This window comes from Barbatula barbatula (assembly GCF_947034865.1).
Source record: "Barbatula barbatula genome assembly, chromosome: 6".
Lineage (NCBI taxonomy): Eukaryota > Metazoa > Chordata > Actinopteri > Cypriniformes > Nemacheilidae > Barbatula > Barbatula barbatula.
The window spans coordinates 16528722-16542242 of record NC_136765.1 but is presented as its reverse complement, the minus strand read 5'-3'; the positions used below and the strand labels follow the sequence as shown (position 1 = coordinate 16542242).

Here is a 13521-nt window from a genome sequence, read left to right as displayed (position 1 = left end):
CACGACAGAGTTATTAAAACGATCTGCATTAACATGGCTCTGGGAAACCGAATAAAATGTATTATGCAAAACAAGGCCAGTGGATGGGCCTGTTGTGCAATAAAGACATGCATGCACACATCCCCATACACGGTTTTAATCTAAAAAGCGCTTTTAATACCCATTTTTTGTCGTGTATGTATGTTTATAGTAGTGTGCCTATAAATTCTATGTCTCTGGTGGTTGTAGTTGTGCAGTAAATCTACGTTTTGCTGGAGAAATTAAAGTAAGTATGTCACGCGGCACAAACATGCAGCATGGAGGCCGCCATTATTTTTGGGGAATGCTCGCGTATGCCTACAGCATGCGTATGATGTCATAGTTTTTGGAAAATCCTCCTGCAGAGTTTACACGGAAACGATAATTGTCGTTGTTTTGAAAAACTTGCAGTTTTAGACCCGTTCAAAACGCTGTTTTCGGGTTGATACCAAAACGCATCTTGTGTTAAAGGCCTCTAAGATGAAGATAAATATAAATATATATTACATTATGGAATACAGTGTACAGCCAAAGTGGTCTATAGAAATAAAGGTTCCGTTTCGGACGATGGAGGGATCCTACAAGAGTGATGGTACCGCTGTTTATGCTTTCCCACATGTATTTATACAAACACGATTTTTGTTAGGTATGCTATATATTCTATTTAATACATAATTTTTCATGTATTTATTTAGCAGAAGCTTTTATCCAAAGCTACTTTCAAATTAGCATTTAACATTTCGCCAATGAGCTTAGTGCAATCTACAATACCAAGTAGGAATTAGGTTAAAGCCAATAGTGTATACAAGTATACTGTAGATGTACATCAAATGTAGGAATTGTTATAAAATGTTATTTGAAGTTGGCATGACTAAGACATAACCTTATAATTTTCATTCTTACTCATACAGTAATTTTCTATTAAAACCCATTTCAGTCTAGAAGCATTTAAGTAGTCAAGATAGATTTACATTTACATGTATCCGTTATTTTGTCTTAGGAGTACAATATAGTTACAATATAGTACATAATGCTTTGTTTAGTCGGACTCACTCTGCTTGAAGTGAAAAGTAAACAAGTATAAATATACATTTGATAAATAATAATAACTCCAAATAAAGCAGGATGAAGTTAGTCCAGGGGTTTCCAAACTTTTCGGCCCGCAACCCCCAAAATAACAGTGCCAGTGACTCGAGACCACTATCCTCGAAGGTGGTTAAAGAATACAGACGTTGCGCACATGCAGCTATTCTACCCAAACGTGCATAATGACAACACAAAAGAGCACAGTTTGACATAATATTATTTTATAGTTATTTACTCATTTCTTTACTTGTTGTTATACATAAACTATGAACTATTACTACAGATGGTCGAATTTCATCAAACTGATTAGAGTGCTGATGGATGTGCCTCTTTTCGTACATGAGGACGATGGCCTCTCTGACTGCGGCGCTTCTCCGCCCTGTGTTGTCTTTGGTCGATGTTAATCAACGTTTCATTTCGACAAATAAGAATATCCTGAACTTAAAGCCTGAGAATCTCCGTGCGCATGGGACTGTTTAACATGGTGCCTTAAATGGACTTGCTGCAACTAACCTTATGCGGTTGTTAATGACCTCAGGGGTCATAATCGAGGGGGAGGAAATCACGAAGGCTGACTCAACGAATATTTTAATATTTTTTACAATTATTGATTACATATGCTATTTCTAATAATAATAAAAAAATATTTCTGGAAATCCTCTCGTGGCCCTTGTGGCCTTGCGACCCCCCCAGGGGTCAAACAGCCAGCAAAAAAGGGAAAGAGAGAGAGTTTGTCAGTTTAGGGCTACCGTAGGAACAACATGACGAATTCCATGCTGTGTATGTAGATAGAAATAGGTAATAAAAACATAACGCTTCATTATGTTAGGTCTTTATACACCTCTGAAGACATTGTAATGTATATTATATATATATACAATTAGTATATCCTCCAAAATATATATTTGGAGTATATCCTCAAAAATTACTTTAAAATAACTTTACTGTTGGACCATACGACTTAATTTAATCCCATAGTCACCGATCAGATTCTAAGACAGGGTTGAACTACTATACAGTATTTTACTTCTGTGATATCTTTGCCCTCTTGGCCTGGCAACCTATTTACATGATGGCAGGGGTATACTCTCCCCTCAAGTACCATCTGTCCCATAGCAGAGTAAGAGTAACCCTGCTGACCCATGTAAACACACACACACACACGGGAACACATACAAATGTACACAAGTGTATACACTGTTCCACCAGCAGGTAGGAACGGTTCTGGACCATCTGCTATTCCCTCCATCGAGCATATCTCCAAAGACTGATCTCTCCTCATGTTCATAGTTAAACCAACACATTCTCTCCATCCATCCAGTTCCTCTGTCTATGGCTTAGGCCCTGCAGCTCAGGCCTGCACTTCAGTGGATTCTTATAATTGAGTTTTTAAGTAATTATAGCAGACCTAATGTATCTTAAAGGGCCTTTAAATTAAGAGTAACGATTATTTACGCTTGCTTTACACAGGCTGGCGGCGCATGCACTTCGAAAGCCTACAGTCTGTGTTTGAGGTTTTGTCTGCTGAAGATGAATCTTCTTTAACCATCATTTATTAAGTTAGATATCAATATGTACGATTAAGATCGTATGAATTCGTACAAATTGGCCAAAATAGTCACAAATTCCTGCATGGTTTGAGTTGGATATTTGACATATTGCAATTGGAAACACTCGTGAATGTACAAATTATGGTCGCTATGTACTTTCACTGCATAATGTCAAAAATCATTTTTATTCTTTTATAAATTCCATTCTTGACAAAAACATGTGCTCATTGTCAAACTGTGTGTGTGTTTGTCTATACAGATGTTTCCTTGTTAGGGTGATTCAGTGTGTCGCTAAGGGATCTCTTAGCCCTCGGCTCTCTCTACAAAGCTTTTCAATTAGACCTTAATTGCCTAATTACCTCTGGGCATCAATGAGAAATAGAGAGGAGGAAAATGGGAATAGGAAAATGTGTGATCTGAAATAAAAATCCAATGTTTTACTCTTTTAAACAGTTCATGAGTTATTGTGATGGCAGACAAATGCCACATGATGCATTCTACACTAATGCATCTCTCACATTCTCTTTTTTACCCACCTCTCTTTCTTTTCCATATCTCTCTCTCTCTCTCTCTCTCCTGATCCCCCTCAACCGGTTTCCTTTTATGTCTCTCTCTCTTTCTCTGGAGGACTCTGAGAGAAGCAGTGAAGCACCACAGCGAGCTCCTGTCTGTCACAATCACACATGTTTCCCATTAATGTGACAAACACAGTTGACATCCAATTTCCCCCATGCGCGCCAGCTTCCTACAAAATGGATGATGAGGCTGCAAAACCCCGTTCATGATAAACAGCTACGTTCCTCTGCCTCAGGGGAGGAATCCACAATACCAGCGCCATCAAACACATGAATGGCATCTTATCTTATGCTAAGTGAACGACCAGGGCAGGTGGAATAAAAAGATGAGGGACGACGTGCGGTGGCGGTTTTTATGTGCGGTAAGCGAGTGTATCTCTTTTGTTATAGCGGTGGAGACAAAGCCAAGCCAAACAATGTAGTATGTGAGGTTTCGACAAGCTGTTTAAAACTGACATCGTGACCTCTTGTTGTGTCTGTGAAAACAATAGTCCTCACATTGAAGGGAACCATTCCCAAAGATGTCAGAAGAAATGCGAGTGAAACTTGAATTCAAGTGACGTCTTTTGAGACGGTATCATCGTGACGTCACGACCCGCACCGATGCACGGACACGTCTCATTTGCTGATAAGCGCTGACATCTAGTGGTGAGTAATATTACCACAGGTTTAGTGCGGATGATCAATGACAACAGAAATGCTGCTATTCAGCACCACAGTGTCCATGATTATTCATTAGGATGTCACCTCTTAAAAGACAAAAACAGGCCTGTTGAGTTAACTGCTGAGCCGTGCAGAAAGTCTGTGCTTGGGATAGAATTAGTTTGTTATATTTCCCATTGGGAAATCCAACATTTACTTTAAACAACAACACTCTCTCTCTCTCTCTCTCTCTCTCTCTCTCTCTCTCTCTCTCTCTCTCTCTCTCTCTCTCTCTCTCTCTCTCTCTCTCTCTCTCTCTCTCTCTCTCTCTCTTGCATTCAGTGTCATCCCAACCGCCCCACCCCTACAGATTTTCTCATTAGCATCAGATCAATGGTGTTTTTAGCTTCCTCTACACTATATCCTGCTCTAAGAAAAACCATAGTAAGTCTGAGTGAAATTAAATGTACTAATTGGTTTCCGAGGGACGAATGAAACAAAACTAAATTGATTGCTGTAATAAGTCTTTTCGTAAAACCACTTTTAGTTCAATTTAGGAGGGACCAAATTAATTTGTCTTGGTTTCATTCTGTTTTTCCTTCGCTATCTTGCTATCCTTGCCATACCAAGGGGAAACACAGTACAATAAGATGCATTTATACAGGGATGTGTTTTTCCCCTATGATCACTTGTCACGAGCCTTGTCTTGTTAGGCTTTACACTAAGACCTGGAGACACCAGGTAAGAGTATACTTCATCTCAGTTGTGCCTTACATTTACTGCATATTGGAGCTGACATAACATCTTGACGGAGCTGGAGGACTGGTTCAAACTGGTTATCCAGCATGCCCAAGCTGCGGTTCAGCTCAAAACCAATCTGCTAAACTGTGCCTGTGGCTCAGTGGTTAGAGCATGGCGCTAGCAATGCCAAGGTCATGGGTTTTAACCCAGGGATTGCACATACTTCAAATAAGGCAAATGTATGTTGCAATGCAAGTTGCTTTGGATAAAAGCGTCAGACAAATGTGTGTATGTAAATCATCTACCAGTTGAATTACAGGGAATTATTATTAGGAAAATCAATATTCAAAATAACATTAAATTGATGTTACACTTTAACTTGAAATTTTTTGTAAACTTTAGAATATAGTTTGAGATTTGTTTTGGCCTAGAGTTCTGGGGCCTCATTTATAAAACTTTGCGTAGGATTTGCATCAGAAGTGGCGTACGGGTGAAACATAGGACGTGCGTACGCACATAAATATCCTACGCAGTTTTCACATCCTACGCAGTTTTCCCTTAATAAATCACCATCGATTCTAAATGTAGCGCAGCTTTTGCGGCTTCATGTCACGCCCATATTGCCCAAAAAAATTAATATTCATCGATTGCGAAATCATGGCAAACACAGAGAAATGTTGTTTGGAGGGCACAGTGTGGGCATTACTAATGCCAAAAAGGCACTTGAGTGGCAAAAGGTTGCAGACGCCGTAAATGCTGTAGCCTCACAACCTCGGACCGTGGTCGAAATATAAAAGAAATGGTCGGACATCAAAGTCGAGACAAAAAAAGCGTGTTATTTATGAGAGGCAGTAGGCCTATTGCCATTTCTTTTACACAACGGTCTACAGTTTCACACACTTTCACGTGTTTCTTCCATCTGCCGACGGTGTCGCCATTTCTCATTTCACCCGTTTTTGTGCCTGGGTCAGAGCTTGCGTAAAGGACCGCACATTTTCCCGTCAAGTTTGCTTTTTATAAATACCAATTGTTGTCTAGAGAGCGGCGTAAGCCTTCTTTTGTGCGTACGCAACGTTTATAAATGAGGCCCCTGGGCTGGGTTTCCCGAAAGCTTCTTAACGCTACGTCATTATTAGGTTATACCTTAAGAGCGGTAGCGACATATTCTTAAGAACGACGTAGTGATCGGAAGGTTTCGGGGAAATCCCAACCCTGGTCATTTTGTCGCAATTCAATGAATGCTGTGATGTGAGAACGTTCTTTAAACTCTGATGTTCAAAAGGTTTACATTTTAGATGAGGGCTCCCCCTAGTGTAATAGAGGGGAACATAAGATACATCTTTAATCTAATACTTTGACTTTTACTTAAACATTTCACTGCATTTTGAACGACATGCGCGTAAAATGATGCTTTAATATCAGTTACATAGCCCTTATCCCTCTAGTCCAGTGGTTCCCAAACTTTTTGAAAGCAAGGCACCCCTTTGTAATGTTTTTTCACACGGCACCCCAATCCTGATTTAACTAAATGTACATGCGTACATACATACATTAAATTAAACCACCGGCATACTTTCACACCCTACTACACCCCATCAAGAACCCTGCGTTCACTAAACGAGCGGGCGCCTTGTAATGCCTTCTCATAAGGGCTTTCCCACTCATTCTCCTTCACAACTCCTTCCTGGTGGAACATTCTTCCTAACACGGTCTGGTCAACCACATCTCTCACAACCTTCTAAAAACTGCTTAAAACCCATCTCTTCTGTGAATACTTGACAGACAAATAAAAAAAACCTCTCTCTTCTCTCAACAGGTAGTGGTCTAGCTTTTGTTGAAACTAGTAAATTTGTCTTATAGACTGAAATGAACCTTTTGCTGTATGTGGGAATCGTTGGAACAAAACACATTAGACTAAAGATTGGTACTTAATTCTTAAAATAATTACCTGGCACCTGAAACTTGGGGGCAGGTAACAGGAAACATGGTCAGAGTACACGCTGCAACACGAACTAGGCTTTTACCCTACACTCTTACCTTAAACAAAGAGGAAGAATTTGACACAGCTTCAATTTTCTGACAGCAGTGAAGTGCCTGTTTCCATGCCAAAGTAGCTGATTGTATTTGGGGGATATTAAAAAGCTTGGCAGCATGTTTGTTTAACAAGTAAGTCTAATTCAGACATATGTCTCCCCCTGATACAACTCTCCACCTCTTCAATTAACTCTTCCAGCGAAGTAGAGCCAAGAGGTCCTTTCCAGAGAATTTTTAAAATTTTCTCTCTCCAGGCAAATATATGGCTTGTTGGAGGTTGTCAAAGTCGTTCATTTTCATTTTCCGTTCGCTGCTGTTCTAACTGTTCTTGTAGTTGTTGCAACTCTTCCACCATCACTGCAACAAACCACTCTGACGTCACAAGAAATAATCGTCCTCAGAGCTGATCGCTGTTCCTCACCAAAACCAAACAAACAAAAACCTTAAAAAAAGCCTTATAATGTTTTTCCCCAGCCTGATATACCACATAAATGAGGGGAAAACCTGGATACCCTGCCAACTATGCCAAATTGTAACCCCCAACAACTACTAGCAAGGGTAGCAACCCCAAATTTATAAAGTACAAATGAAAAGACATATTTTTCATAAAAATAAAGATTTATTAATGGCAACAAAATCAACCACCAGACAAAGAGGAAATGCGACGTATAACAAATGTATTCCCCTCTTGACAGATATAATTGGTCATCTGCCAACCCCCAAACACGATTTCGGCCTATGCACAGAACCAAGAAAAGAAAACACCCCACTACATTAACAATTTACATTTATTCATTTGGCAGACGCTTTTATCCAAAGCAACTTACAAGTGGTTTTTTTTTTCAGTGGCACATTACTGCAGAGCGAGAAGGGGTAAGGTGCCTTGATCAAGGGCACTTCAGTCATGACCTACTGGCACTGGGATTTGAACCAGCAACCTTCTGATCACAAGCCCACGCTCTAACCACTAGGCCTATGTTGGAAACATACAGTGCACATATAAGAACTGGCAAGCGGAAAAGAAAAAAACAGGAGAAACAGCGAACAACTACACCTAGTACAAAAAATACTCTTATAACTCATTGCAATACAAATGTTCCCATTTAAGATGTCCAATCACGTTGCTACTTTCCACGTCAGCTGTGGGTTCGAGAACTTTGGATGCCAATGCGAATGCTTAGCGAACCAGGATTTTTTTTTATTTATTATTTTTTGTTCCGGACCAAAAGTCGAACCGAACTACAAGAATGAACACGCCCTCACTTTTCTGAAGAGCGTGACTGGCGGGCTCCAAGAAGCTGTTTATCTAATTTCAAGTGACAAGGAAAACAGCTGCAGGTTGGATGACGCAAATGACCTGCGGTTCGGGAGTTTGGACCCCAAAACAATTATATGAACGTGGGTGCAGGGGGAGGAATCGAACAAGGGTTCGAACCAGGCAATCGAACTAAATGTGAAACCATAGGTACTCATTTCCCACATGAGCGCGCATCAGTAAAATAAGATGAGAGATTAGGAGATTCTCTTCTGGGAACAGTTCAAGATACAAAAAAAGATATGTAAACTTTACATATGTATGAAATATATCTGTGTTTTTTCGGGTATTCATTTTCTTTTGGACATGCTCATATGTCTCAGTACTCAAAGAACTTTCGGCTTCAGACGAGTGTCGTTTCTGTATTTATGAGCAAAGGAAAAGTTCATATTATTAATTCCAACACCTTATTTTATCCCATCCTTGTTTCATCATCTTGTTTTTGGCATATATAATTCAAAGGAAATACATTTATCAAGGATCAACACTTACAGATCCATCTGCCAACTCTAACTCCTTCTATAGAGCTTTCAAACTACACCAAACCTGATGAAGGCATATTATGCAATAACAGCAACACATTTAGCTTATTTTGCAACGTTTATTGATTTAAATTGACATTAACATTAATATGTTTTCCCTGAACCGATAAATGCGTGTTCTATAACAGCATCCGCAGTTGTCTGAGATGGTGTCTACGATTAACCTCTCTGAACTTTACACACAATGTTGATCTGAAGCAAACATTAGCAAACCTTAGCAACACATTCTTGCAAAACGTCCTTCTTGATGCAGAAAAAAACAAACCATTAGAAGCACGAGCTATAACAAAATGTATTATAGCTAGTATAGCTTGGAACAAAGATGAGCAATGAACATGAATTATGCCTCAAAGATGTGACTTTGAAGAAGTCTAATTTTATAATATAATACATCGTTTTCTTAAGGTTTACAGATTAAATGTTAAATTAATTAAATGTACAAAAATAAAAAATAAATATATATATATATATATAAACAAGCAAAATATAAAACCAAATAATAAATAACATCACAACAAAAAACAAGCAAAATAAAATGTTTCTATAACATTTTCAACATACCCTAATTTCACAGTTGAAAGGACAATCACTAAACTTCTGGAACATAATGAAAACAGTGATGGTGCCATAAAAAATATTTAAAACATATCTCTGTTGTTTGACTCTTTTGTTCTTTTGAAATGGTACATTTAGGGTAGGTTCAGTTCAAGTTCTTTTCACACAACAAATTGCATAATTGCAAAAGAAGATCCACAGGAAAAAGTGCATGACTCAAGTATGTGAGGCTCAGCTCATTGTTCGTTTGAGACAAATATGTACTATGACCTGCTAAATTAGGCTAATTGCTAATTATACTGTATATACCAACATAACTATATATGTACAATGCATGTAGCCTATATACACAAACATATCCATTTTAAAGAAAACTTTAGCACAACGCTAGCACTATTTTTAACTCAAGGCGGTATTACTGTTTCATAGAAAACAATAAAACAAGACCAGACAAGTTAACAGTCATGCTACCCATCCTGCAGTACACTATAATTTTCCTTTTCATAGTCAAATGGGACACAAAACGGTCAACCACATCAAAACTTTTTTACAAAATGCCTTTAAGAGTTTAATACATTTACATTTAATGCCTTTTTAACAATGCGACTTACAAACTAGATCTTTTGAGTTTCCTGGGAAATAAACTGAAATTCATGGCATTCTCAGACGCATCCTCTTTTCTAATTTGACTTCCTCATTCTCAAGATTCTGGTTTTCGTGCTTCATAGAACTCTCTCAATGACTCACCAACAACAGTGACAATAATATAAACAACTATATAAAGCAATACCAAGTGTATACATCAAAAATACAATTTGGTCGAGTTTCTTCCTATTAATTTCAAACCCATATGATTTTCTTCAAATGAACATAAAATACTGTGCTAAAGTTTTTAAGCCTAAAAAAACGTGAAAGAAAAACCATTAGCCATTAGACTGCTTTGGGTAAAGTTTGCAGGGTTGGACAAGTGTAAGTAGTATTTTTCTGCAAATTGTTCCCTTAACATATCCATGGAATAAACATTCTTGAAATAGTCTGGTTTTTGAGAAATTGATTTTAAAAGACAATCATTCAAAGAACCCTAACAATACCAAATTTTGAATTAAAATAAATTACATATTGAATGAATAGATTTATTCCCTGGAAATATTTCCTGCCTCGTATTTTCCCCTTTTGGCACCGATCCTTACTCGTTCGCGATTCTGCTCTTCAGAGAGATAGCCGTACTCAACGTATGGCGTGAGCAGTTTCTGTTTTTCCTCATACTTTTAATATGACCCTTGATGTAAATGCGGAACTTTCTGGTGGCAAAGCAATACACCAGTGGATCCAGAATGCAGTTAAACCCCATGAGCATGAGCGTGATCTGGTGGGCATCATTTAACAGCTGATGAGTTTCCCTCCTCCAATTCTTCATCCCCAACACCGACAGCACCCAGGGACCTTGAACCACATGGTGGGGCAGGAAACAGATCATAAACACGCTCATAACAGCACATAGCATCCTCAAAGCTCTCCGCTTGGTGCCGCTGGGTCGCCTCCCCGTACTGGCTCGGGGCTGACTGATGGGTTGGGACAGAAGGGTTCGAGCGATTGAGATGTTGCAGATCATCACCAATAAAAAGACGAGAAAAAACAAGCCTATAATAATGAAATGGGTTGCAGCAACTGAGTATTTATTATCATCGTTCACATTATGATAGCCCTCAAAGCAGCGTAAGATTTCTTTTTCTTTGTCCTCCTGGACCCCGCGTTCAATAAGGTATTTAACTGAACATGCAAGAGTAATGGTCCAGACGGCCGCTGAGATAATAGTGCCACGTTTCCAACAGTCAGAAGAAGCAGCCATCAGTGGCTTGGTAACAGCCCAGTAACGGTTAACGCTGATAACAGTAAGAAAGAGGACAGAGCAGTACGTGTTTATAAAAAAGAAGGAACCTGCGATGCGACAGATGGGATCCGAATACTTCCAGTCACCTCGATGCATGTAGTAGCCAATCCAGAATGGCAGAGCAGACACAAAGAGCAGGTCTGCAATGGTCAAATTGGTCATGTAGATACGAATCTCATTCATGGCTTTAGATTCTCGCATATGGTGCAGTACAAAAAGTGCGTAGACGTTGGCTGCCAATCCAAAGACAAAAACCAGGCCATAGAACACAGGGAAAAGAGTGTAACGAAACTCTGAGTCTATGAACTCAAAGGATTTGTTTTCAACTGTCGTTTGATTATTTAAACTGTAGTCGGCAGTGATCCACTCTGTTGGAGTCACCATCTTGTTCATCTGAGAAAACGGACATAAAAGATATTATGAGCATCACTTATTCTCATTCTTATAGTTGTAATGCAAGTCAGAAGCAAAATGTAATTACATACATGATTATAAGGGATTCTCTCTACTCTAGTTTCATTCTCTTTAATGATGTACATGTATGGATGTTATTGAATTAGATTTCAATTCTCATCACTGCATCTGAAATATGTTGCAGCTTTAAGGAGGAAATAGATGATGCCTCATTCTGTGAAAACCACAGTTCACCCACTGCATCATCAGAGTTTATTTTCAATTCTAGGCCATAGTGTCAATACTAACTGCATGTATAGTAAGTACCTATCAGGAATTAAAAACAATAGACTATGATTATAGACTACTAATGCTGTAAAGGCTGCAATACTACAATTTTTAATCATAAACTTTATTTAAAGTCCAAACTGACATTTAAAGTTGTTTTCAAACTTAATGCATTCTTTTCATTTTTATGTCTGAGGTAAATACACATTTTTACATTACACTTAAGGTGAAAAAACAAAAGAAAGCAATGTTACCAACCAAAATAAGGAGGAAGGTGCTAAAAGTTACTAAATAATGTTGCATGATGACGTCTTTGTGATATGACACAAAATTATGTCTGTGGCCCTCCATACCCTTGTAGCTAGAAGGGATACACCTACAGCCAGAAGATATGCAAAATCTCGCCATATAATTATTATAAATTACCTTAGCTAACACCTACCCCAACCCTAACACTAACCTTACAATAAAAAAAATAATTAACTGTTGTCAGCTATGGGCCTTTTATTATTTATATTGTTCATGTAAACTTAGTGAAATGTGTGTAGTTTTGTTGGTATGACGAAATTTGACAGGTTTTTGGTACACATTCCATTTTACAAACGGCGCCCCATAATCAGCCTGACCAAAATGATACGGTAATGAAGTGTGCGCATGTCCAGTGGATGCAGCTGTATCCCTTCCAGCCAAAACCCGATACCTTATCAATTATAAACACATTTTACAGTGGTGTTGTCAAGTGGTGTCAAACCACAGTAGACCGTACGGTTAAAAGGCCAATGAAAACTTCGCATGTTACAGTCTTTTTGTTCTAGAGGTGTCTAAACCTTCATCCCAACATACTACAACGATACTACAACAATTTTATATTGGCAAGGTAAAGTGGTTGCGTGAGTACAGCTGAATCTAGTATTGTATAGCGGTCTTTTCCAGCATTGCAAATTACGTGCCTTATTGGATAGGCTACACAGAAAAACTAAAAACAAAACCCTATTGTTTAATCTCGGATGCAAAACATTTATGTTTTAAATGAAAAACAAACATTTAGTCATTTTAACCCACCTCGTAATTCCGGTTCAATGTTTTCGCTCCTCTTATTCCTTTCGCGTTGAGCTCTCAAAAGTGACTTCAGCTCACATCAGTCACACCTCTCTCTCTCACCTATTCTCTCTCACTTCCTCTCAGGAAATTTGTTGACCTAAGAACACTTAGGTTAATAATAACATAATTACGTATGCTATTCTATCCAACACCTCTATGAGTCTACGTTTAAAGTAAGTTATAAAAAAAAGAAGCAGGCGCTGAGTATCTAGTGCACCTGAGTTTAAACTATCCCTTTTAGACGTCTTTCGAGTTGTTCATGCTAAACATTTCAAAGTTACCTAAGGAAAACACGTTTGAAGAGATCATATTTGTGTGAGAACAAATTTAAGTGTTGTTACTTTGTTATCTTGTGCCTGCTTACGTGTATTTTTCATATTAATTTTACATAACACTAAGAAATTATGGGTTGTTTTAGCCCTAATACATACTGAATCTTTATGATTGGATTGGAAAGAGAGGACAGACGTGGTTACACTTCTTCAACATTAGAAAACACGGGACCTTTTCTATGGGGGGATTATCTAGTCAGATTGTAAATTTAAAGTCTAAAACTAAAAGTCTTAAACCAAAACTAAAAGTAAAAATTTGAAACTAAAAGTCCAAGTCGAAAATTAATTTGGTATATAGGATTGGGCATTTTGTATGTGGGATTGGGCATTTAATCATTTAGCCATTTAGGCTTGAGGTTTTGGGGATTTAGGATTGGGCATTTGAGGATTGAGGAGTGTATGCAAATTAGAAGGCGTGGCCCAAATACTGGAGGGTGGGTTTGAAATGGCTGGTGCGC

The 13521-nt window shown here is 38.4% G+C and overlaps 1 protein-coding gene across 1 annotated transcript; it reads right to left on the bottom strand.

Moving 5' to 3' along the window:
- Window positions 1–9719: 9719 nt before the first annotated feature.
- On the bottom strand, window positions 9720–12803 carry LOC306895133 (platelet-activating factor receptor-like). The gene is made up of 2 exons (XM_079458148.1): window positions 12693–12803; window positions 9720–11342 (listed from the first exon to the last, which is right to left on the bottom strand). The coding sequence occupies exon 2, from the start codon at window positions 11340–11342 to the stop codon at window positions 10245–10247; it is 1098 nt and encodes a 365-aa protein (XP_079314274.1). The 5' UTR covers window positions 12693–12803; the 3' UTR covers window positions 9720–10244.
- Between the last annotated feature and the right edge of the window lie 718 nt (window positions 12804–13521).